Genomic DNA, 26441 nt, shown 5'->3' with positions numbered 1-26441 from the left:
GTGTACTCGTGTGAGGGCAGGTGTGTGTGTGTGTGTGTGTGTGTGTGTGTGTGTGCGCGCGTGTGTGTGTAGGCCTAAGATTGATGTCAAGTGTCCTCCTTGATTATTCTCCATGTTAACGTTGTGATGCAGGGTCTCTCATTGAACCCGGAGCTCACCAACTCAACCAGACTATCTGGCTAATGAACCCCAGTGACCTGGCTGTCTCTATAACCCCTCCCCCAACGCCCCGCTGCCCCCACTGCTCGGGCCACAGACATTCACTATCCAGCGTTTTTACGTGGGTGCTGGGGACCTGAACTCTATTCCTCATGTTTACATGGCAGGCACTGTCTTAAAAGGTAATTTTAGGAGCTTGGGAAAAGGTTCAATTGGAAAACCTGAGTTCAATCCCCAGAATCCAGTTTTTGTGTGTGTGTGTTTACAAAGTGGGCAATTGTAATCCTGCTGCTGAGAAGGCAGAGACAGGATTCCCAGACCAGACCAGCCTACTTAGCAAGTTCCAGGCCAGCGGAAGACCCTGCCTCAAAATATAGTGGGCAACACTCTAGGAATAACCCTGAGGTTGGCCTTGAACATGCATGCCAAAATGTAGCTACACATATATGCACAGCACACACACGAACACACATAAAAAGGCAAGTTTAGGAGGCAAACACAGAAAGATCTGTTCTAAGGCACCCCTCAGCTGTACAGCAAGACCTTGTCTCAAACAAAATAAAACAACAAAAACATTTTCACTATGTGCCAGGCCCTGTGCAAATATTAACTCACTTAATCCTTGAACACCCCAACGAGGCTGGTAAAAGTGGAAATGGCTGCTGGAGTGTTGGCAGGATTGAACTTCTGCCTGTGGGCTTATGAGTTCAACCCAGGCAGCCTGGTTTTTCTCCACAGGATCTGGGCCTGACTCAAAAACACACTCAGGGAAGAAACAGTGCAGTTACCTGGGATTGGAGAGTTCATCTATGTTTTCTTCTTCTGAGGCAGGGTCTCACAATGTAGCTCTGGCTGGCCTTGAACTACACACACACACACACACACACACACACACACACACACACGGCTGGAGAGATGGCTCAGAGGTTAAAAGCACTGGCTGTTCTTTTAAGGTCCTGAGTTCAATTCCCACCAACCACGTGGTGGCTCACAACCATCTGGAGCCCTCTTCTAGGCTGCAGGCATACATGCAGGCAGAACACTGTATACATAATTTTTTTTAATCTTAAAAAAAAAATGACAAACCATAATCTAAGGAGAGATGGCTCAGAGGCACTGGCCACTCTTCCAAAGGTCCCGAGTTCAATTCCCAGCAACCACATGGTGGCTCACAACCATCTATAAAGATATCTGGTGACCTCTTTTGGCCTGCATTAGTACATACAGTCCAAACACTGTATACACAATAAATAAAGTGTGCATCACACCCATGGAAGGGCACATTTTTTTTTTGCATGGGTGAGCAGAGCTGGAGTCCTTAGGGTAGCTGCTAAGTGCTTCTGGGTGTGGTGGTAAAGAGTTGCCACCGTGCAGCTATGAAGGCAGATCAGATGCTTAGAGAACAGGGCTTCTGAAGAGCTTCAGGCCTCCCAGCCAAACTACCTATTGCCCGGGTAAGGGCCCCACCAGGTGTTCACACCGTACAGATCAGGCAGGATTCCACCAAAGTCCAGGTCGGCTGGCCTTGCCCTCTACTCCGCCTTCTTACTACCTGCAGCTGCGCTTCCACCCTCACGAGGGTGGCCTGGATCCCTAGTGCCCTGGCTACCCATCCCACAGACTTTGATAAGTTACCACACAGTCCTCACCTTCCCAACACACTGCTGCCACCCTCGGTTTATAGACTAGAAAACTGAGGTTCGGACCCTGTGTCAGCAAGCCTTCTGCTGCATCCTCACAACCACCTTTTGAGGTGAGAACCGACTCCTGGTTTTACACACCAGAACCTGGGATGGTTGCAAGACAAGAGGGGACCTGAACAAAAGGCCCTGTACGTGGACAGCCATTACAGATGACAGCATGGGCAAAGGCCAGAAGAGACAGGGATGTTTGACAATCTGACGGAACCAGAGAATGGAAAAGGCACTGGGAAGCAAGCAGGGTGAGGTTTTGTCTTGGGGAGGTCCAGAGCAGATGTCTATTATGGCCACATCTTTGTTCAGACCCTGCCAATGCTTCAGGACTTTTTGTTGCTTGGGTATGTTGTGGTTGTATTTGAGACAGAAGCTTGCAATGTAGCCTAGGCTGGCCTCCAACTCGTGAGCTATCCTCCAACCTCTGTCTCCAGAACGCCGAGGCTGCGGGCGCACTTCACAGCCCGCTTGCTGTTCAGTTTCTTTAACTGTCTGAAGTACATATTCAGTTCGGGCTAACCCGTGGTAAACCTGCGCCCTCGAGAGACGAGAGAGCCTTCTGGCCGCCCCCGAACCCACAGCGCCCACTCTCAGCCGGACGGGACCCGCGCGTGCGCGTGCCCGCGGCCGCGCGCACGGTGGGCCGTCCCGGGACGTGACTTGTGGAACGTCCGCTCTAGGAAGCGGTGGCGGCGGGGGGGGACGGGGTGTGGGGTGCCCCGACTGCGCGCCTCCGGCGTCTGTTGCCGGTCTGGCTTGCTCCACAGTTTGGGTCTGACGCCCTGCAGCCCGCAACCTGAAAACTTTCCGGCTGTTTCCGAAGCTCCGCGGGCGTCCCGAGGGCTTTCCTCCGCCGGGAACTCCATTCAGGCACCTACGTGGCCACCCCGTTCACCCTTCAGGGGTCCTCGAGCTTCTGCCCGAAGCTAATTAAGTGATGGACGCAGTAGCCAAGGAGACTAGTTGATTGACAGGCACGATTTACCAACCGACTCGGGAAACTCCAGTCTGTGTTTGCCCAACGCGTGGCCGGCGGCCCAATTAAGAGAGTGGAAGCGCCAAAGGGGGCGGTCGCGGGGGCGGGCTGCGTTGTGGTGATTCCCGAGGATCGTGCGCTGGAAGCCGAGGCGCCTGCGGGCGTCCGCACGATGCCGTGACGCGGCGGCGCAGCACCGCGAGCGCACTCCGGCGGGCGGAGCCCGTCGGGTCCCGGAGGCGGCGTGGCGTGGAGGCAAATTGTTGTTTTGCGAGCTGTTCTCTCGAGGCCCGCGGCGGGTGGGGGAGGGGGCGGCGGCCGGCGAGCGGGCCTCGCGTGCGCCTGCGCCGGCCTCTCGGCCGACCGGGCGGCACGCACGCGCATGCTCAGACGACGTGGAGTCTCGTGGCCCGCGGCGGTGCGCCTGCGCGCCGAGAAGCCCGCTAAGGAGCGGCGCTGTCGGAGGTCGGGCGGGCAGGCGGTGACGTCGTGAGGAGAGCTTTAAAGTGCGGGCCGGTCCGGGCGTCCGAGGGTCCGAGCCAGAGTCTGGTCGAGTCCTCGCCGAAGCCCTCCGCGGCATGAGGCGCTGTCGGCGCCCTTGCTCCTGGGGACGTGGAGAGGGTGGAGGAGGAGGAAGCCCCGCTGTCGCCTGTGCTGCATGACCGGCCGCTGCTGAGGTTCGACCCCTTCCCGGCCCCTCTACGCCCCCCGCCGGTACCTTGACCCACGCATGGGGGCCTGGCACTGAGGACCCCCCGCTTCCCTCTCGGGCCCCCGGGCGCGTCCCCCAAGAGCCATGCCGGGCCTCCCCGGAGGACCCTAGAGTTGAGTTGCGGGGGCCATGGCGGCCGCCAGCGGCTATACGGACCTGCGGGAGAAGCTCAAGTCCATGACGTCCCGGGACAACTACAAGGCAGGCAGCCGGGAGGCCGCCGCGGCCGCCGCCGCCGCTGTGGCCGCCGCCGCGGCGGCCGCGGCCGCCGCCGAGCCTTACCCGGTGTCCGGGACCACCAAACGGAAGTACCAGGAGGACTCGGACCCCGAACGCAGCGACTACGAGGAGCAGCAATTGCAGAAGGAGGAGGAGGCGCGCAAGGTGAAGAGCGGCATCCGGCAGATCCGTCTCTTCAGCCAGGATGAGTGCTCCAAGATCGAGGCCCGCATCGACGAGGTGGTGTCCCGCGCCGAGAAGGGCCTGTACAACGAGCACACGGTGGACCGGGCCCCCTTGCGCAACAAGTACTTCTTCGGCGAGGGCTACACGTACGGCGCCCAACTGCAAAAGCGCGGGCCGGGCCAGGAGCGCCTCTACCCGCCGGGCGACGTCGATGAGATCCCGGAATGGGTGCATCAGCTGGTGATCCAGAAGCTGGTGGAGCACCGCGTCATCCCCGAGGGCTTCGTCAACAGCGCAGTCATCAACGACTACCAACCCGGCGGCTGCATCGTATCTCACGTAGACCCCATCCACATCTTCGAGCGCCCGATCGTGTCCGTGTCTTTCTTTAGCGACTCGGCACTTTGCTTCGGCTGCAAGTTCCAGTTCAAGCCCATCCGGGTGTCGGAACCTGTGCTTTCTCTGCCGGTGCGCAGGGGGAGCGTGACTGTGCTCAGGTAACACACCTGGGAGGAGGGACTGGCCCTGCACCCTGCCGCCTAAAACTATACAGCCGGGTCCAGGAAGCAGCCGCTGATGGGAGCCCGTTCTTTTTATGGTTCTGACTCATCTTCTTGCGTGCAGACCATAGGAAGCTTGTGTCTAAAACTCGTAGCGGGATAAGACCAATATGGAATTCTGTACCTGTAGGCAGCTTTGAAGTTGCCGTAATAGCTTATCTGAGAATTCATCTAAAAGCATCCTTCTTGAGAGGCTAAGCGTTTTTCTGAAGGCTAGCATAGGAGTTCGAGTTCGCTTTCCATGTATGTGGTGTTTGTCTTGCATTTTGTTTTTGAAAGGGGCGGGTCTCAGATAGCCCAGGCTAGCCTTCAACTTTCTACACAAAGAAGGATGGTCTTGAATGTCTGATTCTCCTTCCTCAGCCTCCCAAATTGCTAGGATTACAAATATGCACTTGGCCGGCTTTTCTGTGGTGCCTAGAGATAGAAGAACTGAAGGCTTCGTGTTTTCCTTGTGGTTTTAAGCAAATCACTTTCGGTTTTGTACTTCATTTCCATATCTTAAAAAGAAAGGAAACCTGTGTTTAACTATCTAAAAGTTTTCTCTGTTCTGTTGTTTGTGGTTTAACGAAGTGTAATGGATTCCTTAACAGAAAATGCAGGCAGAGCCCTTGAGTTTTTTGGTTTGTCTTTTGTTTGTTTGTTTTGGTTTTTTTGTTTTTGTTTTGGTTTTCATCCAGATTTCTCCATTCTCGGGAAGGATGACTTCCTTGGGATTGAACGTTTTTAGTGTTTTGACCAGAAATAAAATGCAGCACGCTCTTAAAATTCTCCCTTAGTTTCAGGCCTCTGTAGGCACTTTGTAGAAATACCATAGCTGTAAGTGGGATCCAGTAAAACAAAATACAGCTGGTCTGTTGACCTGGTGTTTGGCCTTGTGATTCGGTGACCACATCTTAGGCTCTTGGCCAGTTGGGGCCCCAAGTCCTGCTAAGAATTAGCTCAGTGCCCTGGCCAGCAAAGTAAATCATCTGCTGGAACATTGTTGGTGTTTAAATGAAATAAAATCTTATTCCGGAGGCTGTCTTCTTTCAGCCCTAAAAAAGATAAAAACTCAGTTAATGTACTTCAGTAATCCTCAAAATAGGGCCCGGACTACAACTGTTTGGAGTGTCTCAGATGTGCAGTGGTGCTTTCAGATGGACGTCTCTTAAAAGGGATGTTTTTAAAAGGGACTTCCAACTGGTAGTACATGCCTGTACGCTCAGCACTCTGGCTGAAGCAGAAAGTTGCTGTATGTTTTGACTTTGTCTCAAAAAGATCCACCCACTGTCCCAAAAAGAGGACTCTCCAGGGAGCTTGCTGTGTAAGGAAGATTTTGGGGTCTGCCTTGTTGAATTTTTTTGGTGCTGAAAGGATTTCACATAAAAGCCATTTGGTCCTCTAGTGGGATATTTTTCCTCGTGGTCGTCCACCTTTCAGCTTATCTAGAGGTTTGGTAGTGACTGGCTGCTTAATGGGGAAGTCTTAAGGCACTTTAAGACTCCCCCAACAGTCACACTCTTAGATTTAAAAGCAGAATGTTCACATTCTTAATATGCAGGTCTGTTAGTGATTAACGAGATTGCGTCATCAGGAAAATCGTCTTCTCTTTGCAGTAGTAAAGTCCTAAAGCTTTCCTAGTCCCTTCTAACCCTTCCTGGATCCGATTTGGCTCCATAGTTGGTGTGGGAGGCCCAGCCACATCCTGAAAAGTGCTGCCCCAGGCTTTGAACCCAGCTCTCCCTTGCTTTGGGATTTTATTTACCTACTTGATACAGTCTCACCCTGTAGCCTAGGCTTGGCCTCCAGCTCAGCATCATGGGATCTTGTAGGTATGTTCTCAGAGCTGCTTTTCTTAACTGTGTAACAGATGGTCTGTTAAGTGTGATTTGGCGTCTGGGAGCATCACTCCTGAGCCCCTGCTCTGGGTGGGAAAGGTGCTAGGAAATTGGTTGATCTTGAAGCATAGTAGTTCATTCTCGATAGGGGCTTTAGACCAGTGGATCATCAGAATCCAGATAGCTCATCAAAGAAGCACACTGAAGGGGCAGTACTCACTGTGAGGTACTGAAAGTTCTTGGGAGGAAGGAAGCTGGACCATAAAGAATGACTGGAAGTTAGAGTGGTGGAGTCACACACTAGCAGAGCTACACAGCAGTAGAGCTCAGTCATTGGTAAAGATGATTAATGCGAGGCAGATGGTATTCCCTATCGAGAGACTGTGGTAGAGGTTATCCTGGTAACGATAATGATAGTCTCAGCTACTATCTAAGTCAATTACTGTTGATATCAACTGCTGATGATATTTGGAGTGGCTTGTAAATTTCTTTTCTGTAAAATTCCTGTAAAATTCTTTTCTGAGTGGGCTGTCCTCACAGTGTTAAAAAGAAAAAAAATAATAATAAATTAGGAGCGTCCCTGGTCTTTATCTCCTAGACACTAGTTACACTTTTTATGACAATCGGAGATCTGCTCCAGACAGCTGTCCCAGTAGGTGAGGGTTGCAGGGCAGCTTCGTTCCAAGTGGAGAACTATTGTTCTAGGTTTTGGACACCTGCTAATTTAAATCTTTAATTTGACACCTACTCACTATTACTCTCTGCCTCCTTGGTATGCAGTTAAATGAGCACCTGCCTATTAGTAACATCCCTCATCAAATCCTTCGAGGAAACCTGTAGGAGCTTTGGTTTTTCCTTGTTTCCTAATGGGTTCACTTACCAGAGCTGAGAGTGGTAAAGTTTCAGGTTAGCTAGATGAAAACAGCCGTGTTTTGTAGATGTAGATGGATTCTAGCTATTGCTGTCTGTGTTCAGTTGTTAGTGGCAATAGTGTCTCTTATTTGACAAAGGCAGCATGGCAAAATTGTTTTACATTTATTAGTGGTCAGCACGTATTTTGATTAGTGACAGACATTTGAATCTGGTGTCTAAACTTGCATATTATTAGAGCAAGGCCTCGCAGACCATTCTAGAAGTGTTTTACATTCCTTTCCAAACCAACTGGCAGGGTTTGACTGTTGGTAACCTTCCCATTTGGGACCTGGAAGGGGGTCGGTCCCCTTTTTATGCTGTTCTCTATTATTTACCTTTTCTTCATGTTAATTCATTCTACGTTATTTGTCCTGGCTCTGCAAAGTGAAAAGGACAGATTAAAGCAGATCTCAGGCTCTGCAGAGTGAAAAGGACAGATTAAAGCAGATCTCAGAGCTGGAGATAGTTCAGGTGGTAAAGTGCTTAAAACATAAGGACCTAACTTTGATTCCCTAGGAATCTTCCACCACCTCTCCCCTTTTCCCCCTTTTTTTTTTTCTTTAAAGCCAGATGTGGCCCATACTTGTAATCACAGGGCCAAAGAGGTGGAGACAGGACTCACTAGCCACTGACTTCCCCTCACCTTCTTAACCAAGGAGAGAACTTTTCTCAAAAAAAAAAAAAGCAGAGTGAATAATGCGTTAGGAATGATACCTGAAATTGACCTCTGGCCTCTACATGCATCTTCACTCACACACATGCGCAAATCAAAAAGCAATAAACATTACTTTATGAGATCATTCTTTAAAAACAGACGTCAATAACATTACTTCATGAAGTAATTCTTAAAATAAGATTTTTTTTAAAAAACAGACTTAAATTGTTTTAGTTAGAATAATCATTTCAAGCTGGCCTTTAGTCCCAGCACTTGGTGGGGCATAAGCAGGCGGATCTCCATGGGTTTGAGGACAGCCTGGTCTATAGATCTGGTTCGAGGATAGCCAATGCCACACAGAGAAAGCGTCTCTGGGGAAAAAAAGAGTAATTGCTTTAAAGCTAACTGCTTAATCACTGCTTTATAGTCATTCCAGAGTCCTGGGTCGTGGTCACTAGTCTAGAAGTGACTGCTTCATCTAGCCATCCATTGTATACTGGTGAGCTTAATCTTTGATTCTTCTGGTTAATAGAATTGAAGGATCAGACATCCCCGTCAGTTTGGGGCTAATAACTGATCTTGTTTGGCTGATTGAAAGTAAAATTTAGCTTTGTGGTTTAAAATAGTTGGAAAAGTAGGACAGAAAAGTCCTTGGCTGCACCTTTTATTTGGAACTTTTTTTCCCCATTATGAACATTTATTTGTGTGTGCGCATATGTGTTGTGGTTCATCAGAGGACAACTTGTGGGAGTTGGTTCTCTCCATATGGGTCCCTAGTATCAAACTAAGGTAGTCATTCTTGGCAGAAAGAACCGTAATCCTCTGAGCCATCTTACTTGCCTCTTGTTTGAAGTTTTCTGTTTCCATGGGATGCAGTCAGAGCTGTACACCCCGAGGATGGGCTGTTGGTTGATAAAGTTGGCTCCCCTTTGTGTTGCCAGGCAGACAAAGCAGAAAGTAGCAAAGGAGAAGCAGCTGGGACCCATGGTCTTCAGCAAGAAAGCTCAGAGCAAGCAAAGAACAAAACAGGCCATGAAAATCTCAGCGCGGACTGGCTGACCATTTTAGCCTGAGCCATTAGTGCAACTCTCCGTATGCTGTAACCCTCCCTGTCTCATAGGACTGGTATTTATTCCCATATTCTTTGATGAGGCCAGCAAGGCCCCATGACAAATTAAACCTTGTTACCAAGAAACACAGATGGGCTTTTCTGCTTTCGCTGTTACTTAACACATTCAGCTACCAAAAATGAAAAGATTATACCAAACTTGGTAGAAGTTTCATCATCACTATTTTAGCTGTTTGAACATAAGCAAATTATTATTTTATTTTTTGAGACAGGGTTTCACTATGTAGCCCTGGGTAAGCCTAGAATGCACTATGTATAGAGGGAACTCACAGGTCTGCTTGCCTCTGCCTCCCTAGTGTGAGTGCTGGGAGGCATGTGTACCCTGGCCTTAAACAAAGTGTGGTCCTGGTTTTTTTCTTTTACTGAAAAGGAGACCAGTGATGCCTTAGAGTTGTTAGAAAAGTTGGAATCTCTGTTACACTGCCGAGTTCTTGAAGTTTAGTTAAAGATATCTCAAGAGACGAGCTGCTGTCAGTACTTTGGTATGTACAGAATCGAGATATATCTGTGCTACAAAGCCCCAAGACTTATTTAAAGTTAAGCCATTTCTGGAGGCTTGAACCCACACTTCTTCTGCCTATGTACCAGTGGCTCCTGCCCCACCTTCGAAGCCCTTAACTTCTTCCCCCTGCAAGCCTGTCAGTGGTGAGGCAGACTCAAGGGGGCTGCCTAGGGAAAATAGCCCATCAAAGCAAGGCTGGTATTAGGCTATTACCTTGTGTAGTTCATCCTTTTTTTTGGGGGGGGGTATGTCCTGGCCTAGGCAGGGCATGGAACAGTTAGGGAATGGTAGCCATCTTGAAAATGAGCTTTAGCAACTCCATCTCCAAGACTGTCCCTAGAAGAAATGTACATAGTCCTGTACATTTTCTTATTAATGGTTTTCCAGACTTACTAACTTGTGTACAGTCCTCCAAGGAAAGGTTTGTTGCAATCTCTGTTGGTCTTAAAATATAGACTTCAAAACGTTAGATTTTATTTTTTTGGTGTAGAATATTAACATTTAATTTTTGTTTACAGTGCAGAGTTGAGTAAGGCCTTTGAAGAGTATAGTCTTACAAGGAAAACACAATTTCCATAGTCCAAATATAGTAAGAGTCATGAGATGGTGTGGTTGGGTAGCATGGAGGAAATCATTTGAGGCAGGAGGCTTAGGGAAATTTACTGGGAGAGAGGAGATGGGTGTTTCAGCTCCCCCGAGTTTTTCCAACGTATATATTAGTGAGTTACAGAGCAAGGTCCTGGCACTCGATGCTGGGCATAGGGGCTCAGCCCAGGCAGAGAGCGGGTCAGCTGGATAGCATAAGGTATTTCCTCCTCTACTTTCCTTGTGAAAGCAGCAGCAGGAAGCCATAGAACTTTCCTTCACATCAAGGGTGGACACTGGACCCACAGTATTACATATCAAACTGGCAGAATGAGATTTTCACTGTCTCATGTAGCAGGTAGGATTCTTAGCAGTCAAAATAAAACAAAACACTCTCGTCTCAGCTGGTCCTTTTCTGCTTAAGTTCAGCCGAGAGAACTTATTAAAACCTTTTGGGTTCCCTCTCCCATAGAGGAAAAATTACTGGGCTATCGCAGATACCAGGAAGTTCTAGAATATTGGTGTTAATAGCCTTAAACATAAGGTTGGTTGGTGTGTCAGGGCCACTTCTGTGGTTGTGTGCAGCGCTCCCTCCATACTAGTGAGCCCTGGGCTTATGGCAGGAACCTGTGTGGCTTGTTTGTTTTATAGCCCTTTGGAGGATGGGGCAGGGAACATGGAAGCAGTCAAGCTTTGACAAACAGTCTGGATTTGTTCCAGAGCTACATCAAGAGAAGTAGTTTCTTTTTGGAAATGAGAAGTCAGGGCCCTTGTTCATGCTTCTAATAGCCAAGTCAAACATAATAGTCATTAACAGCAGGAACATTGCGTGTAGCTGGCACTGCAGATTCAGGCCTTTGAGATGTGCTGTTACATTTAGCTCTTTTGGGAAGAATATGGAGGACTGTTTGCGGCCAGGCCTCTAATCACTAATACAAAATAATAATAACATGGCTCACACCTGTAATCCAACATTTAAGAGGCTGAGGCAGGAGGATTGCTATGGGTTTGGTGCCAGTCTAGATTAAATAGTTACAGGCCCACTTGGATCATTGAGGGAGACCTAGAGCTAGCACTAGCCTAGGATTAGGACCAAGAGATCCCTGCTAGTGTAGAACTCTGTAGGGAATCTGAGATTGTATTTCCTTGGCAGGAGCTGAACTCAGACTGCCTTTCTAAGTGGTCTGGGCCCCTTAGATGCTTAGGATCTTAGGTAGAAGGGTCTGATGTCCTCTGAGTTATCCAGCATCATTCTTAACCCTCAAGTAGGCCTCTAACTGCTTTCTTGGCAGAGGTTTGCCATAATTTTTTGATTCTGCCTTGAAGGAAAGTGGTGTCTGTATGCATTTTAACATCTTGAGTTTTTAATAATGACAAATGCATACCAAAATTATAAAGTATAACAAAATGAACACTGGAGAATGCTCTGCTTACAAGCATTGAAGAAAGGGAGGTTTTCTGTTCAACACGTGACTTAACTGCAGGTAGAAAACTTGTAGCTAGATAGAGCATAGTGGTGCACACATTTAACCCCAGGACTTAGGAGGTGGAGGCAGGTGAGTCGCTGCGTTTAAGGACAACTGGCCTACATAGTGAGTTGCATCCAGGACAGCCAGGGCTACGTAAAAAGACCCTGTCTCAGACAGGCCAAAAAGCTTATAGCTGACCAAGTCCTGAACCCGTGTCTGTAACTTCTGTGTGGGGTGTCTCCTTGTTGTAGGCTCACAGTTATTAATAGGGGTGAAGAGTGGGTTAAAGTCAATGAGTCTTTTGCTGTAGTAACTTTTAGATCTTTTCACATACCAATACTTTTTGAAACTCTAATAAGTATTCTCGAACTTGACTTGGCTTATGGACGTTTGTCCATATCTTAGGTGGGGATAGTATGCACACACAGACACAAACAAGGGGCTGGAGAGATGGCACAGAGTTTTTAAGAGCAAGAGCACTCACTTGGCTGTTCCAAAGGTCCTGAGTTCAAATCCCAGCAACCACATGGTGGCTCATAACCTATAATGAGATCTGGTGCCCTCTTCTGGGCATGCCAGCACACATGAAGGCCATATCATAGTAAATAAATAAGTCTTAAAAACAAAAACACTAAAGAACCCTGACCTAGGGGCTGGAGAGATGGCTCAGTAGGTAAGAGCACTGACTGCTCCTCCAAAGGACCCAGGTTCAATTCCCAGCACCCACATGGCAGGTCACAACTGTCTGTAGCTCCAAAAGCTGACACCCTCACACACACACATACAGGCTAAACAACAATGCACATAAAAGAAAATAAATTCTTAAAAAAAAAAAAAAAAAAAAAAGAACCCTGACCTAGAAGCAGCTGAAAGTGGGGATAGGAACAGGGAAGGCATTTATAAAGAGGGTCATTTTGTCATCAGCATGGACTCAAATCAGAATTTGGGGAACAGGAAACTCTATGGTACTCCTTGTTGTCCTGGAACTTGCTATGGAGACTAGTCTGGCCTTGAACTTTCAAAGAGCCATCTGCCTTTGCTTCCTGAGTGCTGGAATTTAAGGCATACACTATCAAGCCTGGCTTTCAAATCAGTTCTGTTTTTGTTTTTGCAGACAGTTCTCTGTATAATAGTCCTGGACTTGCTATGTTTACCAGACTGGCCTCGAACTCACAGCAATCTGCCTGCCTTTGCCTCCCAAGTGCTAGGATTAAAGGCATGACCACCATGGCCAACTGCATTCAGATTTTTAAATCTGACGTGCTTTGTTCTAGGGCAATGTTTCTCAGCTTGTGGGTTGCCGCCCCCTTGGGGTTGGACAACCCTTTCACAGAGGTCACCTAAAACCATGGGAAAACACAGATATTTCCATTATCAGTAGCAAAATTACAGTTATAAAGTCACAGCAAAAGTAATGTCATGGTTGGGGTTCACCACAACATGAAGAACTGTATTAAAGGGTCTCAGCACTAGGAAGTGGAGAACCACTGCTCCAGTGGCCGACCCTGAAACAATTTGGCTTTGTATTTCTTACTGCCTTTTGAATCCAGCATTGCTCTTGGTGCAGTCTGGCCCTTAAGGAGTCATTCCCAGATCTTTTGTGTGTGAGTTAGCGAAGCGTGTGTGATCTGTACAGCTGCACTTGAGAAGTAGCTCCTTGGGATTGGGGATTTAGCTCAGTGGTAGAGCACTTGCCTAACACACACAAGGACCTGGGTTTGGGCCTCAGCTCTGGAAAAAAAAAAGAGAGAGAGAGAGAGAGATAGCTGATCAGCAGCTGTGAGAAAAAGGTGTGTGGTCTAGGGGCAACTAGGAATCTTAAATGGGAAAGCTCTTTCACCAGGCCGGGCACCAGGCTGTGTTGATCTCTGCAGCTCAGGGAAACTGAGAGAGAATATCTTGGGGTGCTCATTGAGAACGTGTGAGGGGCTCAGTGATCAGAATTATTCCCACAACTTCAAATCAGAAGGATGCCAGGTGAGAGGATAGTTACCTAACCACATTTGTTAGCCTTTAAGCAGTTTTAAAATCATGTAACTTTTAAGCAGAAATTTCATTATGATGGAAATTTGTAAAATATCTGAAACATACCTGAATTCACAATTTTGAATTTCCCCATAGGGGAAGGAGGCTTTTGAAAACTTGTTTCCAGGTCTGTGTTGGGAATTAATGATCCTCGTCCTCCCTATATTTCTGTGTTGTCCATAACTGCCTCAGCTCCTCTATATGCATGGGTCGGGCCAGGCTTCTGTGTTTTCGCCAAGGACTCCCACTTTACTCCAGTTGCCTCCAAATTTTGTTTTTATATTTGTTTTCGTGCTGGGAGTTGAACTCAGGGCTTTACACATGCCAGGCAAGTGCTTTACTTCTGAATTATACCCTAGCCTTAAGAGCTGCAAACAAAAGGGATTCTAGTCTATACTAGGGGAGTCCTACTTCACTCTGTTAAGTGACCAGTGAATCTTCTGTGCCAAGTTTTTCAGACACTACTTAGGGCTTAAATGTGGTGTTTCTCTTCCATGTAGATTCTTGAACTTCTCAAGTAGTAGGCAGAGGGCAACCAGAAGACTTGATCCTGTTTCTGTCCCCAGTGAACTTTGGTTGTCTGTTTACTCTCTTACTGGTGACTTGTTCTCTTTCTTTCTAGTGGGTATGCTGCTGATGAAATCACTCACTGCATACGGCCTCAGGACATTAAGGAACGAAGGGCGGTCATCATTCTCAGGAAGTAAGTACCTTCATGGCTGGCATCCTCTGCTTTACCTATAGGCCTGCCTGGACCATTTTAGAACTTACCTCTGTACTTCTGGCTTGTCAATATTTTACATCCTTTGACTGTCTAGAGGGGGCAGTATTGAACAAAAGTGCTCCTGATATCTGTTGACACATTTTTTTTCCTTTTAAGGATTTATTTTATTTTTAATTATGTGTGTCTGTGTGTTGGTATGTACACATGTGTGCAAGTGTCTGTGGAGTCCAGAAGAGGGAGTCAGATCCATTGGAGCTGGAGTTCCAGGTAGTTCTGAGCCACCAGACATAGATGCTAAGAACCAAACTCAAGTCCTCTGCAAGAACAGTGCATTCTTTTAATCTTAAGTTATCTCCAGTTCCTTTGGGCACAGTCTTGAAACAGGATTTGGGGAGTACTTTTCTAAACCAACCTCACCCCCACTCTTCTTTACCCTCTATTCTGACTTGTCACATGCGCTTTCAGTAATTATTTTTAGACTGTACCGTAGCAGCCTACTTTAAAAATGCCTAGGCTTTCACTTCTAGAAGGAGCAAAGGAATAAGGAGAGGTGACAGGAGTGGGAGGTCAGGATGCAGTACTTAGCTGTCTCATAGCTGTGGCTGTTCCCCCTCTGGTGCGGGCCCTTGGGGACATACTAACATTTATAACCTCCCCTATCCTAACTGGGCATGGTGGCTCACTAATACCTGTAATTCATTTGGGATGCTAAGGTGAAAGGATTGAGACTTTGAGTGAGGCCTATCATAGAGTAAAAGAGAAAAGAAGGGAGAAAGAAAAGGAAGAAAAAAACAGAGAAAAGTTAGTCAAACATAGTGAGCCACCCCTGAAATGTTAACACCTAGGACAGGAGTTCAAGGCAGCCTGCTACATGAAGCTGTGTGCTGGTTTGCTAGTTTGCCGTCTTTGTTTCGTTTAAATCATTCTTACAGTGTTGTCTTGGTGGGCCTCAAATTTACTATGTAAACCAGGCTGGTCTTGAACTCTTAGAAACTCACCAGCCTCTATTTTTGAAGTGCTGGGACTAAAGGTATGTGCCACCATAATAAGAGTATCTTTTGAAATAAATTAAAAAAAAAAAAAATGGTGAGCAAAGCAAGTTCAGTGTACAGGTTCAGCCTATGCTTGCTGGGATGTATGACATTTGCTTTTTTTTTTTTTTTAATTTAAGCAAATTATGCTGGGCATAGTGACTCACACCTGTAATCCCAGCATTCAGGAGGCAGAAGCAGGTGGATCTCCATTAGTTCTAGGCCAGCCTAGTATGCAGAGTGGGTCCAGGATAGCCAAGACTACACAGAGAAACCCTGTTTCAAAAAACAAAAAAAAAAAAAAAGTAAGATCTTGAATACATTTTTAAATTTTGTTACAGAAAATGTTGCAGATAAGTCAAGTGGAATAGTGCAGAGGAAGATGGACTTTGTGAGTTCAAGGCTAGTTGGTTTACATAGTGAGCTCCAGAACAGCTGGAACAGCAATAGAGTGACCCTGTTTCAAAAAGGCCGGCAAGTTGGCTCATTAGGAGTGCTGGCTACTCTTCCAGACGTTCAGGGTTAGATTGCCAGCATTAGATGGTGGCTCACAACCATCTGTAATTCTACTCCTAGGGGATCCGACACTCTTCTGGCCTTCAACAGACCCAAGACTACACAACTTCTATATAGTGACGTTCAATGAACTTCTGTATAGTTAGAATAGGTGTTTGGAATAGAGGCTTTGGAGCTTCACATTGGATTTAGACTTTCACTATTGAATTACATCTTTTTGGGCTTTCAAGACAGGTTTCTCTGTGTATTAAGCCCTGGCTATCCTAGACTCGCTTTGTAGACCAAGCTGGCATTGAACTCACAAAGATCTGCCTGCCTCTGCTTCCCAAGTGCTGAGTGCTGTGATTATTAAAGGTGTGCACCACTGTGCCTGTACCATCCCTCTGTAGGCTGTCACAGCTCGTCATATGGCAATTATGAATTCCCAAATTCATAGTTAGGGGTAGTTGAGGCTGTGTCTGGAGCCTAGCTTGCCATCCAAGGCTTGCCATCCAAGCCAAATGAGGCATCAGTTGATTAATGAATAATTTGGGCTGCCAAACAGTCGTTTCAGAATAGCTGTTGGGACTTGTCTTGTAAAAGGATAAACTGAGACAGCTGAAAAGGAACGTATCCTTACTTGGGCATCCAGATACTATTTAGAGATCAGAGGTAGCCTTGCAGTACGTGGGTGATGTGTGGTGTCTTTTGGTAAGGCCAGGTTCTAGTGAGTACAGTCTGGATATTGAGTCCGTCCTGTTCCTTATAGTCAGGGGTTAGAGTCAGTCTTGCATAAAGTTCAGATAAGGAGAGCATAAACTAAGAAGGAAGACCTGGCAGTTGTAATGCCAGCTCAAATCCGTCTGAGTTGACAAGATCCGGAAGAGAAGTAGGCTTGTCCTCTCTCCTCTCTGGCCCTCTCTGCTTCAGTTTCTTTCCTGGGGACCCCCACTATTCCCTTCTCTCTTCTACACTCTCCCACTTTCTCTTTAATCTCTGTCTATTTCTCCTCACTCCCCACTCCCACTCCCACACAGTAAATCTCTTCATATCCAAAAAAAGGTTCTGAAGTTTCCAGGACTTGGGAGGCAGAGGCAAGCAGATCTGTGAGTTCAAGGCCAGCCTGGTCTACAGCGTGAGTTCCAAGGTAGCCAAGGCTAAAACAGAAACCCTGTCTAGAAAAACAAAAGAAAAAAAAATGTTCTGAAGCACTAGGGGAGAAATAGCTAGAGATCATTTACCAAAAGTTAGCTAACATTAGTGTGTTCTAGGTTGTATAGCCCTAAGAAATTATGTTTTGTTTTGTTGTGGTTTTTGTTATTTTTTTAGACAGTGTTTCTCTGTAGCCTTGGCTGTCCTGGACTCACTTTGTAGACCAGGCTGGCCTCAAACTCACAGAGCTCTGCCTGCCTCAGCCTCCCAGAGTGTTGGGACTAAAGGTGTGCACTAGCACACCTAGCTAGGAGTATTATTAGTATGATTTGATGTGTTTCTTTCATGATGGCGTTTATGAGTGGGCCAATGCTTTACCACTGAGCTATACCCAGCCCAAGTGACCTCTTATCTGTGTGTCCTCTGGGGAAATTAGCTACTGAAGTAAGTCAAGAAAGGCTTCTGAGAGACCTGCAGGAAGGCCTTCTCCAGGAACAGAGAACAAAGGGTCTCAGGGTCTGAGGTAGTTTGGCCAAGAGGTGCTCTTTGGGCGAGGGATGTAGCTCCATGCTAAAGACTTGCTTAGCTCTTCTGAGGCCCTGGTTCCATTCATGGCACCAGAAAAAGAGAGGGAAGGCAGGCTCCACTCTACTGGAACAGACTAGAACTGAGGTAGAAATTGATACAAATCTGCATGGCAATAGGAAGCCACCAAAAGCAGTGGAGTATGGGGTTCACACATAACAGGTTGGAAGAGCCTGAGTTCAGTGGCTTATTTTACCATTGGAGCCAGAGGACCCCACCCTAGTTAGTGTCTGGGTGAACGGAGGAGGGGTGTGGTGAGTACACTTTGCTCTGTCCTCAGGAAAGTCTGAATGGCTAGATCTTGGTTTCCTGGCTGTAACCATGCCTAAGCTGTTGCCCCACGGAGACACTTGGAGCATAGTGAATGTGGGCTGATGCCCCATCTCCCAGAATTGTGGTGCTGCCTTCAGGCAGCTCTGCTCCACCACAGTGAGCACCTCTGTTAGAGACCTTGATAGGGTAGTAGCTGTGTGACTGAAGCCAGGGGTCTGACCTCTTAGTTTAGTATTGTTCCCTACCTTCAGCAGCTTCTGGGTGTTAAATGATGAGTGGGAAAGGAGCCTAAGAGGGGTTCCTGAGACAAAGTCTATCCCTTCCTGACCCACAGTCTACGTGTGGATGTGTTGGAGGCTATTTGTTGTCCTTTTGTTTTCGTGTGTGTGGTACATGTGTATGCATGTGCGTGTACACATTGGAGACCCAGAGTTGATGTTGGGACTCTTCCATCATCTCTACTCATTTTTTAATTTGTTTTGTTTATTTTTACACATGGATATTTTACCTGTTCCTCTTGCTTGCCTGGCAAGCATTTTAAATGTTGGAGCCAACTCCCCAGTCCATGTTGACTTGTTGTAGCCTTGGCCATCCTTTCTTGGTTCCAGTCTCATCTGTACCTTGGCCTGATTCGTTTTGCCCTGATGACAGAGTTGCAACTCTGGCAGTGGCAGTCTTCAGGCCAGCCCTCTCCTTTGATAAGTACTCAAATTTGCTTACTTTTTTTTTTTCTTCCTCTTGTGTTGGTTATTAAACCCAGGAGTTTTGATTCATGTGCTTGATAAGTACTTTACATAACTATAGTCTGGGCCCCAGCTCAGACCTGTTAGGCAGATCTTCACTTTTGTTCCACCTTAAGCCTAATTTATGTTTTCCCTTCCTTTCCTTTCCCCTTTCCTTTTTCCTTTCCTTTCCCCTTTCCTTTTTCCTTTCCCTCTTTCTTTTCTTTCGTTTTCTCTTCTTTTCGTTTTCTTTCTTGCTTGCTTACTGTCTTGATTCCCCCCCATCTCATCCTGTAGCCCTGGCTGGCCTCCAGCTCAAAGATCTGCTTGCCTCTGCTTCTGCCTCCTGGGTGCTGAATTAAAGGCGTGCACTACAGCACACGCCTCAGACTTTCAAAAGCCTTGGGTAGGGAGAGCTAGAGAGGTGCTCAGTGCTTCAGGCATGCTTTGCTCTTCCAGAGAACCTGAATTCAGTTCCTGGCACCCATATTTGGTGGCGCACAACCACCTGTAGCTCCAACTCCAAGGAATCCAACTTCTCTGGCCTCCATGGACATACATATTCCCCACAATAGACGGACATATACATAATTTTAAAATTATATATATATTTATGTATATAATTTTATTAAATAAAAAGAAGCTCCTTTGAGCCAGGCATGGTGGCGGATTGCTATGAGTTTGAGGCCAGTCAATTCTACAAAGTGAGTTTAGGACAGCCAGGGCTACACAGAGAAACTCTGTCTTGAAAAACCAAAAAAAAAAAAAGAAGAAAAAAAAAGTCCTTTTGGTCTCTGTTTGTTTAGCATTTCCCCAAAGGACTACTGTTAGATTGATGTGGCAGGGGTGTGGAGTAGGCTAGGCTTCTCTTCATTCCCTAGCTCTGCCACTTGGCCTTCATGACCCTATGTCTATGAGAGAGTAAGGTGGTTCTGCTTTCCTTCATCTCTCCTATCTTCCTGGGCAAACCCTTCCCTGTGCTGGCAGGGATGAGATCATCTATTGGAGTATGCCCACAATTCATTGGCAGGTTGGATAGATAGATGTTCCTAGAGAAACTGCACGTCTAACTGGGTTGAGAAATTCTGTGTTGTGTGGCTGGGAGTACCCAGGGGTCTGTCTGCATGCATAGCAGATTGCAGTCATTGAGGTGTCCAAACAGAAGTTGTTCCCAATCTCCACTTCTAGGCCTGAAAGTAAGAAAAACATTCTCTGAAGTCACTAGACTAATCTCTAGTTGAACTTATGAAGAGACCAAAGTACAGAGCTGCTGGCCTGCAGGTCAAGCCGGTCTTCGCTAGAGATAGATCTGTTCTGATGGGCCTTATGCCTTTACCAGAGGCCCTTTTGAGACACCATATGTGTTTCCTTTGCAGGACAAGATTAGATGCACCGCGATTGGAGACAAAATCCCTGAGTAGCTCCACGTTGCCACCCAGCTATGCTTCAGATCGCCTGTCAGGAAACAACAGAGACCCTGCGCCGAAACCCAAAAGGTCCCACCGAAAGGCGGACCCTGATGCTGCCCACAGGTACTTAGAACCCTCAGCAGAGGCCAACAAAGCAGCTGATGCTCTGCCTGAAGGCTGGCAGGAGCATGGGTTGTCCTTTACTTCAAAGCCTTGTCTTTCTTTTGGCAAAGTGGCATTGGTGGAACACACACACAACAGACAAAACACCTGGCCAGTGCATATTGCCCCTTGGAGGAAGGGGTTCAAAAGAAAGTCTGAGAAATGTAAATCCATGGCCCTCCCATGACTTTTCTTGTTCGGTCTCATCTGGACACACTTGTAGGTTAATACTTAGGTGTTGGGGCTGGAGAGATGGCTCAGAGGTTAAGAGCACTGTCTGTTCTTCCAGAGGTCCTGAGTTCAATTCCCAGCAACCACATGATGGCTCATAGCCATCTATAGTAAGATCTGGTGCCCTCTTCTGGTGTAAAGGCACACATGCAGGCAGAATGCTATATAAATAATAAATAAATCTTAAAAAAAAAATACTTAGGTGTTAAGAGAGCATCTTGGAGCTGGGTGGTCGTGGCACAACGTCTTTAATCCCAGCAGACAAAGGCATGCAGATCTCTGAGTTCGAAGCCAACATTCTCTACAAAGTGGGTTCTAGGATAGCTAGAGGTACACAGAGAAACTCTCCCTTTGGGGGTGGGGGGGCATGAGAGAGAATTCACAAACATACATGCTTGCTTCTTGGCACTTAGAAGTGAACCAAAGATCTCTAGAGAAGGTTTCTGGAAGGGTAACATTTAAAATGACACCAGAAAGACAAGAAATCTGTGTGGAAGGGCATTCTAGGAAAGAAGGTAGTTAAGAGCTAGAACTCTGAGGCAGAAAAGAGCATAGTGGTTTTAGAGACTAAAGGAGTTTGCAAGGTTTGAAGCGGTGATATGAGCAGCAGCGGAGGAAAGTAGAGGTGTACAGGAGGTCCATGCAGGGATTTGAAGCTGAGATAAGGACCGCCTAGCACCTGAAGAAGTACTAGGGACCAAGTCAGAATTAAGCAGATTCGACAGGGTGTTAAGAGACATCCCCAAGACAAGGACTGGCCATTGTCACTTAGTGGCACTGCTGTCAGTGTATCTTGATTGAGATCTGCTGAGCAAGCAGCCCAGTTCAAGGATAGAGGCATCCTTCAAGGGAATCCCTTCCCAGTTTAAGGGTAGAGTCCCGTTCAGTGATGGTAAGACTAGATCCTTCTGTCTGGCTTCTCAAGTAACAACCTGACCCACTGTTTGCAGGCCCCGGATCCTGGAGATGGACAAAGAGGAAAACCGGCGCTCTGTGCTTCTGCCCACACACCGGCGGAGGGGAAGCTTTAGTTCTGAGAACTATTGGCGCAAATCCTACGAGTCCTCAGAAGATTGCCCAGAAGCAGCCGGCAGCCCCACCCGCAAGGTGAAGATGCGGAGACACTGAGGCTGTGTGCCCTCCTGGGACTCTGGCTAATCCTGATGTAGCTGCCCCATCTTCTGTTTCATTTGAGTGTTTTTCTTTGTTTGTTTGTTATTTTGGTCCTATATACGTTTTCCTTGCTTCGTTGCCCATTAAGGCTAAAGAACAGAATTGGCAAAAGACCTGGGTTCTTAGGTTCTTGGCTTTCCTCTTTGATGAAAAAGGCTGTTAGCTTCTGTAGGGGAACACTCTTACCAGAGTAGCCAGTAGAGACAGTGGGAACAACTGTCTTCAAGTGGAACTCTGTCAGGCTAAGGTTATTTAAACACACAAAATGTTTTGGTTAAGGAATTCTTGTTTGGGCTTTAAATGTAAATCTTTGCAGTGTTTTAAACAAAGTCTATTCTTTTGCCAGCCCTTTTTCCATTTATGCTCATGCTTGGATGAGGTCCCTTGGAGCCATACAGGCCCTGCATTGGGCCTGCTGCACCTACATCTCACGTGCTGTCCAGGCTCTGGAAGCTCATGCAAATACCCCATTTCCCACTATTCAGGTTGGCTGGGTGTGGGTCTTAAACAGTGCCAGCCCCTGCCGACCCGTATCAAGAGTCCCCAGGCTTAGTGCATGCCTTCTGGCTTGCTCTGCCCACCAATCCTGGGTGGTCAAGGGACTTAGCACAGTGGTCCTGACCTCTTTTGCCAAGAGCATGCCTGTTTGCTGGGTTGCTCCTTTTAGGCCTATGTGTGTGATTGTATGAACAGTTAGACTTGCTGCCGTGGGTCATGTGTAGGAATTGTTTCTAGCTAGAGGAACTGATTTGCTTCCAGTCTTGCATTTGGGTTATGGGAACTTGGGGTGTGTGGTAGGGCTTTGTGGGGGTTTTTTTTGTTTTGTTTTGTTTTTGTTTTGTTTTGTTTTGTTCTGAGGTGTTTCTCTCCCTTTAGTCTCCTTTTCCTTTCTCCTCAGTTGGCCATCTTGGACCTCTTTTCCCATATCATCTCTATATGTAGGTCCATCAATAGCATACATCCAAGGCTAGAAGTCAGACCTGCATGTTGGGTTGGTACTTTCTCTGCCTCAGGGGTCTGGGTGCTGGGGAAGGAACTTCTAAAAATAATAGAAAAAAATAGAACGGTGAAGTCTGCCTGCTTTGATCCTGGAAGGCTGTTGGGCTTTGCTGACCAGGTTCATTAGGAATGACTTTGGCAGCCAGGCCCGCACTGGGCCTGCCCTAAACAGAGGCCTTCTGAGGAGCCATGCCTCCACCACTCCAGAGGTGCACAGAGGCCTGCCCCTCGGGCCTCAGTGGCTATAAAGATGTGGGAGCAGCCAACCATCAGGAAGTCCCTCTTTGGGGTCAGAAATCCTTTACCAGTGTAGATTCCTCAAGCTGAGACTGCATAACTAAAGCAGTTGCAGGTCTTCTGTGGTTTTGGGGTTTTTGTTTTTTTCTTTTCCTTTTCTTTTCTTTTTTTTTTTTTTTTAATGCTCTTTTTCCAAAAATGATTTGTAGTTGTGTGTGCAGCACTTTGCTCTAATTTGTGTGTGCTCTACAATAAAAACCAAATCTAATATATTTTGAAACAGTTGTCTGATGATGTGGTAAGAGAAAGCCTGACCTTGTTTGTCCCTTAATCTATTTTCTTAACCTTCCAACTGGATTTGGAGAAATCAGATTTATCCAGTGCTCTGAAGACAATAGTCACTACACCTCTTGATTGATGGCTAAAGGTGGACTTGCCCTTGCCCACTGCCCTCTCCCTTTCAAGGAGGATGGCCTTCAATAAACTATAGTGACCCTGGACACACCTCGTTGAACCCTAGAAGCTACATCCTCTTCCTGGCCTGGTAGAAAGGCAGCAGGCCAGTGCAAATGCCACAAATGGAGCTGGGCAAGGACAAGGAACTCTGGTAGAGGACAGCCCTTCTTCACTCCATAGCCAGGTTCTTGAGCTACTGCTCCTGCCGCCCTCTGGATAGAACATTGACAGAGCAGATGGGATAGGGTGAAGCTGGGACTCAGTGGGCTTCAGTTCACTGGGGTCCCTAATGTGGATCCTAGAGTATTGCCAACTGTTTCTATCTCCCCAGCTCTGCTCCATGATCTGAACCAGTTTGGTCAAATTGCCACTGTGGAATTTGGTCCAGCTATTTCATTATTCATAGAATGACTGGCCAGTACAGTTTGAAAAGCAGTGCTAGGACAGAAAGGACCAGGGCCTCTGTGTGATATGTGCAGTGGACTGGAGTGACATTGGAACTGAAAGAAAAGTACCAAATGTTGTCCCAACCATGATGTGATCCCACTCCATGCTTGCATGCCTTGCCCTAGGGACAAGGGTGGTTCAGGCTTGACCCCTGTGATCTACCTGTATAGTGTCCCCATCCGTATGAAGTAATAGCCTTCGTTTCTTACACCTGACTCCCGTTCCAGCCATGGCACTGGGCCAAAAGCTTTGTTCCATCAGCCCCACCCACCTTCAGGAGCTCATCCCATTCCTCTAACCCTGTTGTGTGGAGGAAGAAACAGGTCTACAGAGTTCAGAAAAATAAGAGTATCCTATAGGCCAGGCCCAGGATGGGCGAGAGATTGTGTATGACATGCTTAGGTGCACATAAGGTATTGTATGATGTATAGAGAGGAAAGCAGTGGAGCCCATTGACTATAAGTAACATGTACAGTGTGCTTGTAAGCCTATAGCTAGTTGTTGTCCACAAAACACGGATTGGCTTTTTGTTGAAATACGGGATTCATCATCTATCTGTGGTTGTAGTTCAAACACCATGTGAGAGAGATGCTTGTTGTCCGTGTGTCTTAGCTTTTTCTAAGGCTGCCAAAACATTGCCACAAACTTGAGAGCTTAAAAAGATCTTGTCTCAAAAGGCAAAGCAGCCAGACATGGTGCTTGTCTGTAATCCTAACAGAAGCCATAGAGGACTGTTGCATGTAAGGTCAGCCTGGTCTACATAGGGAGCTTGAGGGCAATGAGAACCTGTCTCAAAACAGATCCGTAAACTATTTTATGCTCCTGCCGAGGCTCTGGTGGGAGTCCCAGCCTCGCCTCTTGTAAGCTTGGTGTGGCTCTAACCACTCTAGTTGCAAGTACGATAGATTCTTAGTCACATGGCCTCTTTTGTATACTACATTTTTCTCAGTGCCTCTCTGCCCCCTCCACCGTGTGTGTGTGTGTGTAGAAAAGGTCTCACTCTCGCCAAGGCTAGCCTTGAACTGGCAATTTTGCCACTGCATCCAACCTTTTCTGTCCCTGTCTTAAGTGGGCATTTGTAATTGGATATAGGAACACCCACGTAATCCACAGCGTCCTAGCCCCACTTCCTTTTTTGGTAGTGCCAGGGACGGAACCCAGTGCCTGTCCAGTGTTAGGCAAAGACTACCACTGATCCACATCCTAACCTCCACTCCTTGCAAAAGTAAAGTATATGCCTTCCAGAAGCTAGAACCTGAGAGCCTTGGGGGCCGCTGGGCAGCTTACCACGCTGCTCTTTCCTTCAAAAATTATTACTAAATCTGTGACCTTTTGATTCCTCTAAGAAATTGTATTAATTGGATTGAAATTTCTCAGCACTATTTTATAATTTAATCTGGATGATAATATTTACTTCATTACTTGCTTGCATTTTTTTTTCTTTAGTGCTGGGGATCAGATCCAGGGCCTTGCGCATTCTAGGCCTTGCAAATGTTAGCTTTGCCCCCAGCAGCTCATTGCTTTCTGTAAGTTTAAACTTAACGCTGTCCAACCTGGAACCACTGGACTCTGGCTTTTGAGCACTTGAAATGTGGCTAGTTTCTATTGAGATATGCTTTATACACACCAGAATTTGAAGTTAGTATGAAAAAAAAGAATGTAAAATAAATAATTGATAACTTTATATTGATTACATGTTGAAATACTATTTTGGACATACTGAGTTAAATAAAATACATTATTTAAATTAATTTCACCTGTTTGACTCTTGTTTTGAAGTTGTGTTAAGTTGTATGCGTCTGATGTGGACTTAGGTACACGAGTGCACGTGCCTAAGGAGGTTAGAACTAGCAGTGAGCCGAGGTTAAGAGACCTGTGAGCTTGTCCCGGGTGGGCGCTGGGGACTCTTCAGACTCTGTTTCTGTGTTGAATCTGGCTGTTGAGTTATTGTTTGCTGGATATCACCTAGAATTGGATAGATTGTTTACCTAACGTGTTCAGTCCCCAGCACCAAACACAGACAAAACACATAGATCCTAAATAGACTAAATGCAGCTAGTGTACGCCTGTATGATCCTAGCACTCAGGAAGTTGAAGCAGGGGGATCATGCAGTAGACAGAAAGTTCTTACTTTTTAATATTAGTATCTTGGTCTTTAATATAATTTCAATTTTATGTAAATATTTTCTTCCTCGGTGCTGGGAACCAAACTCAGAACAGGGAATATGCTAGGAAAACAATAAAACTGAGTCCCATTCTCAATCCCTAATTTTCTTTTGACATTGTTCACTGGCACAGGAACTTTGTGGAAATGGGTCTGATTTTTTGTTTGTTTGTTGTTTTTGAGACAGGGTTGCTCTGTGTGGCCTTGGCTGTCCTGGACTTACTTTGTAGACCAGGCTGGCCTCCCAAGTGCTGGGATCAAAGGCTTACGCCACCACCGCCTGGCTGGGAATGGGTTTGATATACACACAAACACACACTATTTATGTGTGTATGTATATATGTATTTGTTTATTTTGGTGCTAGGAACTAAACCAAGGCCTTGATGGTTGGGCAAGCACTCTACCACTGAGCTATATTCTCTAAAACATGATCTGCCAGTTGAGTTTTGCAACTAGCGCCATATACTTCTGGGTTCCCATTTGGGGGCTTTTGACAGAAGGAACCATCTGGCCAGCTGCTGTGAACACGACTGAGTAGAAAAAACTGAGCTGCCAAGCAACTAGGAAGTGGAAGTGT

The 26441-nt window shown here is 46.6% G+C and overlaps 1 protein-coding gene across 1 annotated transcript; it reads left to right on the top strand.

The window, feature by feature from the left end:
* The first annotated feature begins 3670 nt into the window (after nucleotides 1-3670).
* Alkbh5 (alkB homolog 5, RNA demethylase) lies at nucleotides 3671-25450 on the top strand. Its single transcript, XM_021639519.2, has 4 exons — nucleotides 3671-4443; nucleotides 14226-14306; nucleotides 19962-20117; nucleotides 21338-25450. Exons 1-4 carry the CDS (start codon nucleotides 3671-3673, stop codon nucleotides 21513-21515), a joined length of 1188 nt encoding a protein of 395 aa, XP_021495194.1. The 3' UTR covers nucleotides 21516-25450.
* The last annotated feature ends 991 nt before the right edge of the window (nucleotides 25451-26441 follow it).

The sequence above is a fragment of the Meriones unguiculatus genome, chromosome 11 (assembly GCF_030254825.1).
Source record: "Meriones unguiculatus strain TT.TT164.6M chromosome 11, Bangor_MerUng_6.1, whole genome shotgun sequence".
In the NCBI taxonomy this organism is placed as follows: Eukaryota; Metazoa; Chordata; class Mammalia; order Rodentia; family Muridae; genus Meriones; species Meriones unguiculatus.
Note: the sequence above shows the minus strand (reverse complement) of the source record. Positions and strands in the feature narration are given on the sequence as shown.

Coding starts and splice junctions, on each gene's coding strand:
- Alkbh5 (XM_021639519.2), top strand. CDS start 3,671: ATGGCGGCCGCCAGCGGCTATACGGACCTGCGGGAGAAGCTCAAGTCC. Junction 14,307..19,961: donor GCGGTCATCATTCTCAGGAA/GTAAGTACCTTC, acceptor TTTCCTTTGCAG/GACAAGATTAGATGCACCGC. Junction 20,118..21,337: donor GACCCTGATGCTGCCCACAG/GTACTTAGAACC, acceptor CACTGTTTGCAG/GCCCCGGATCCTGGAGATGG.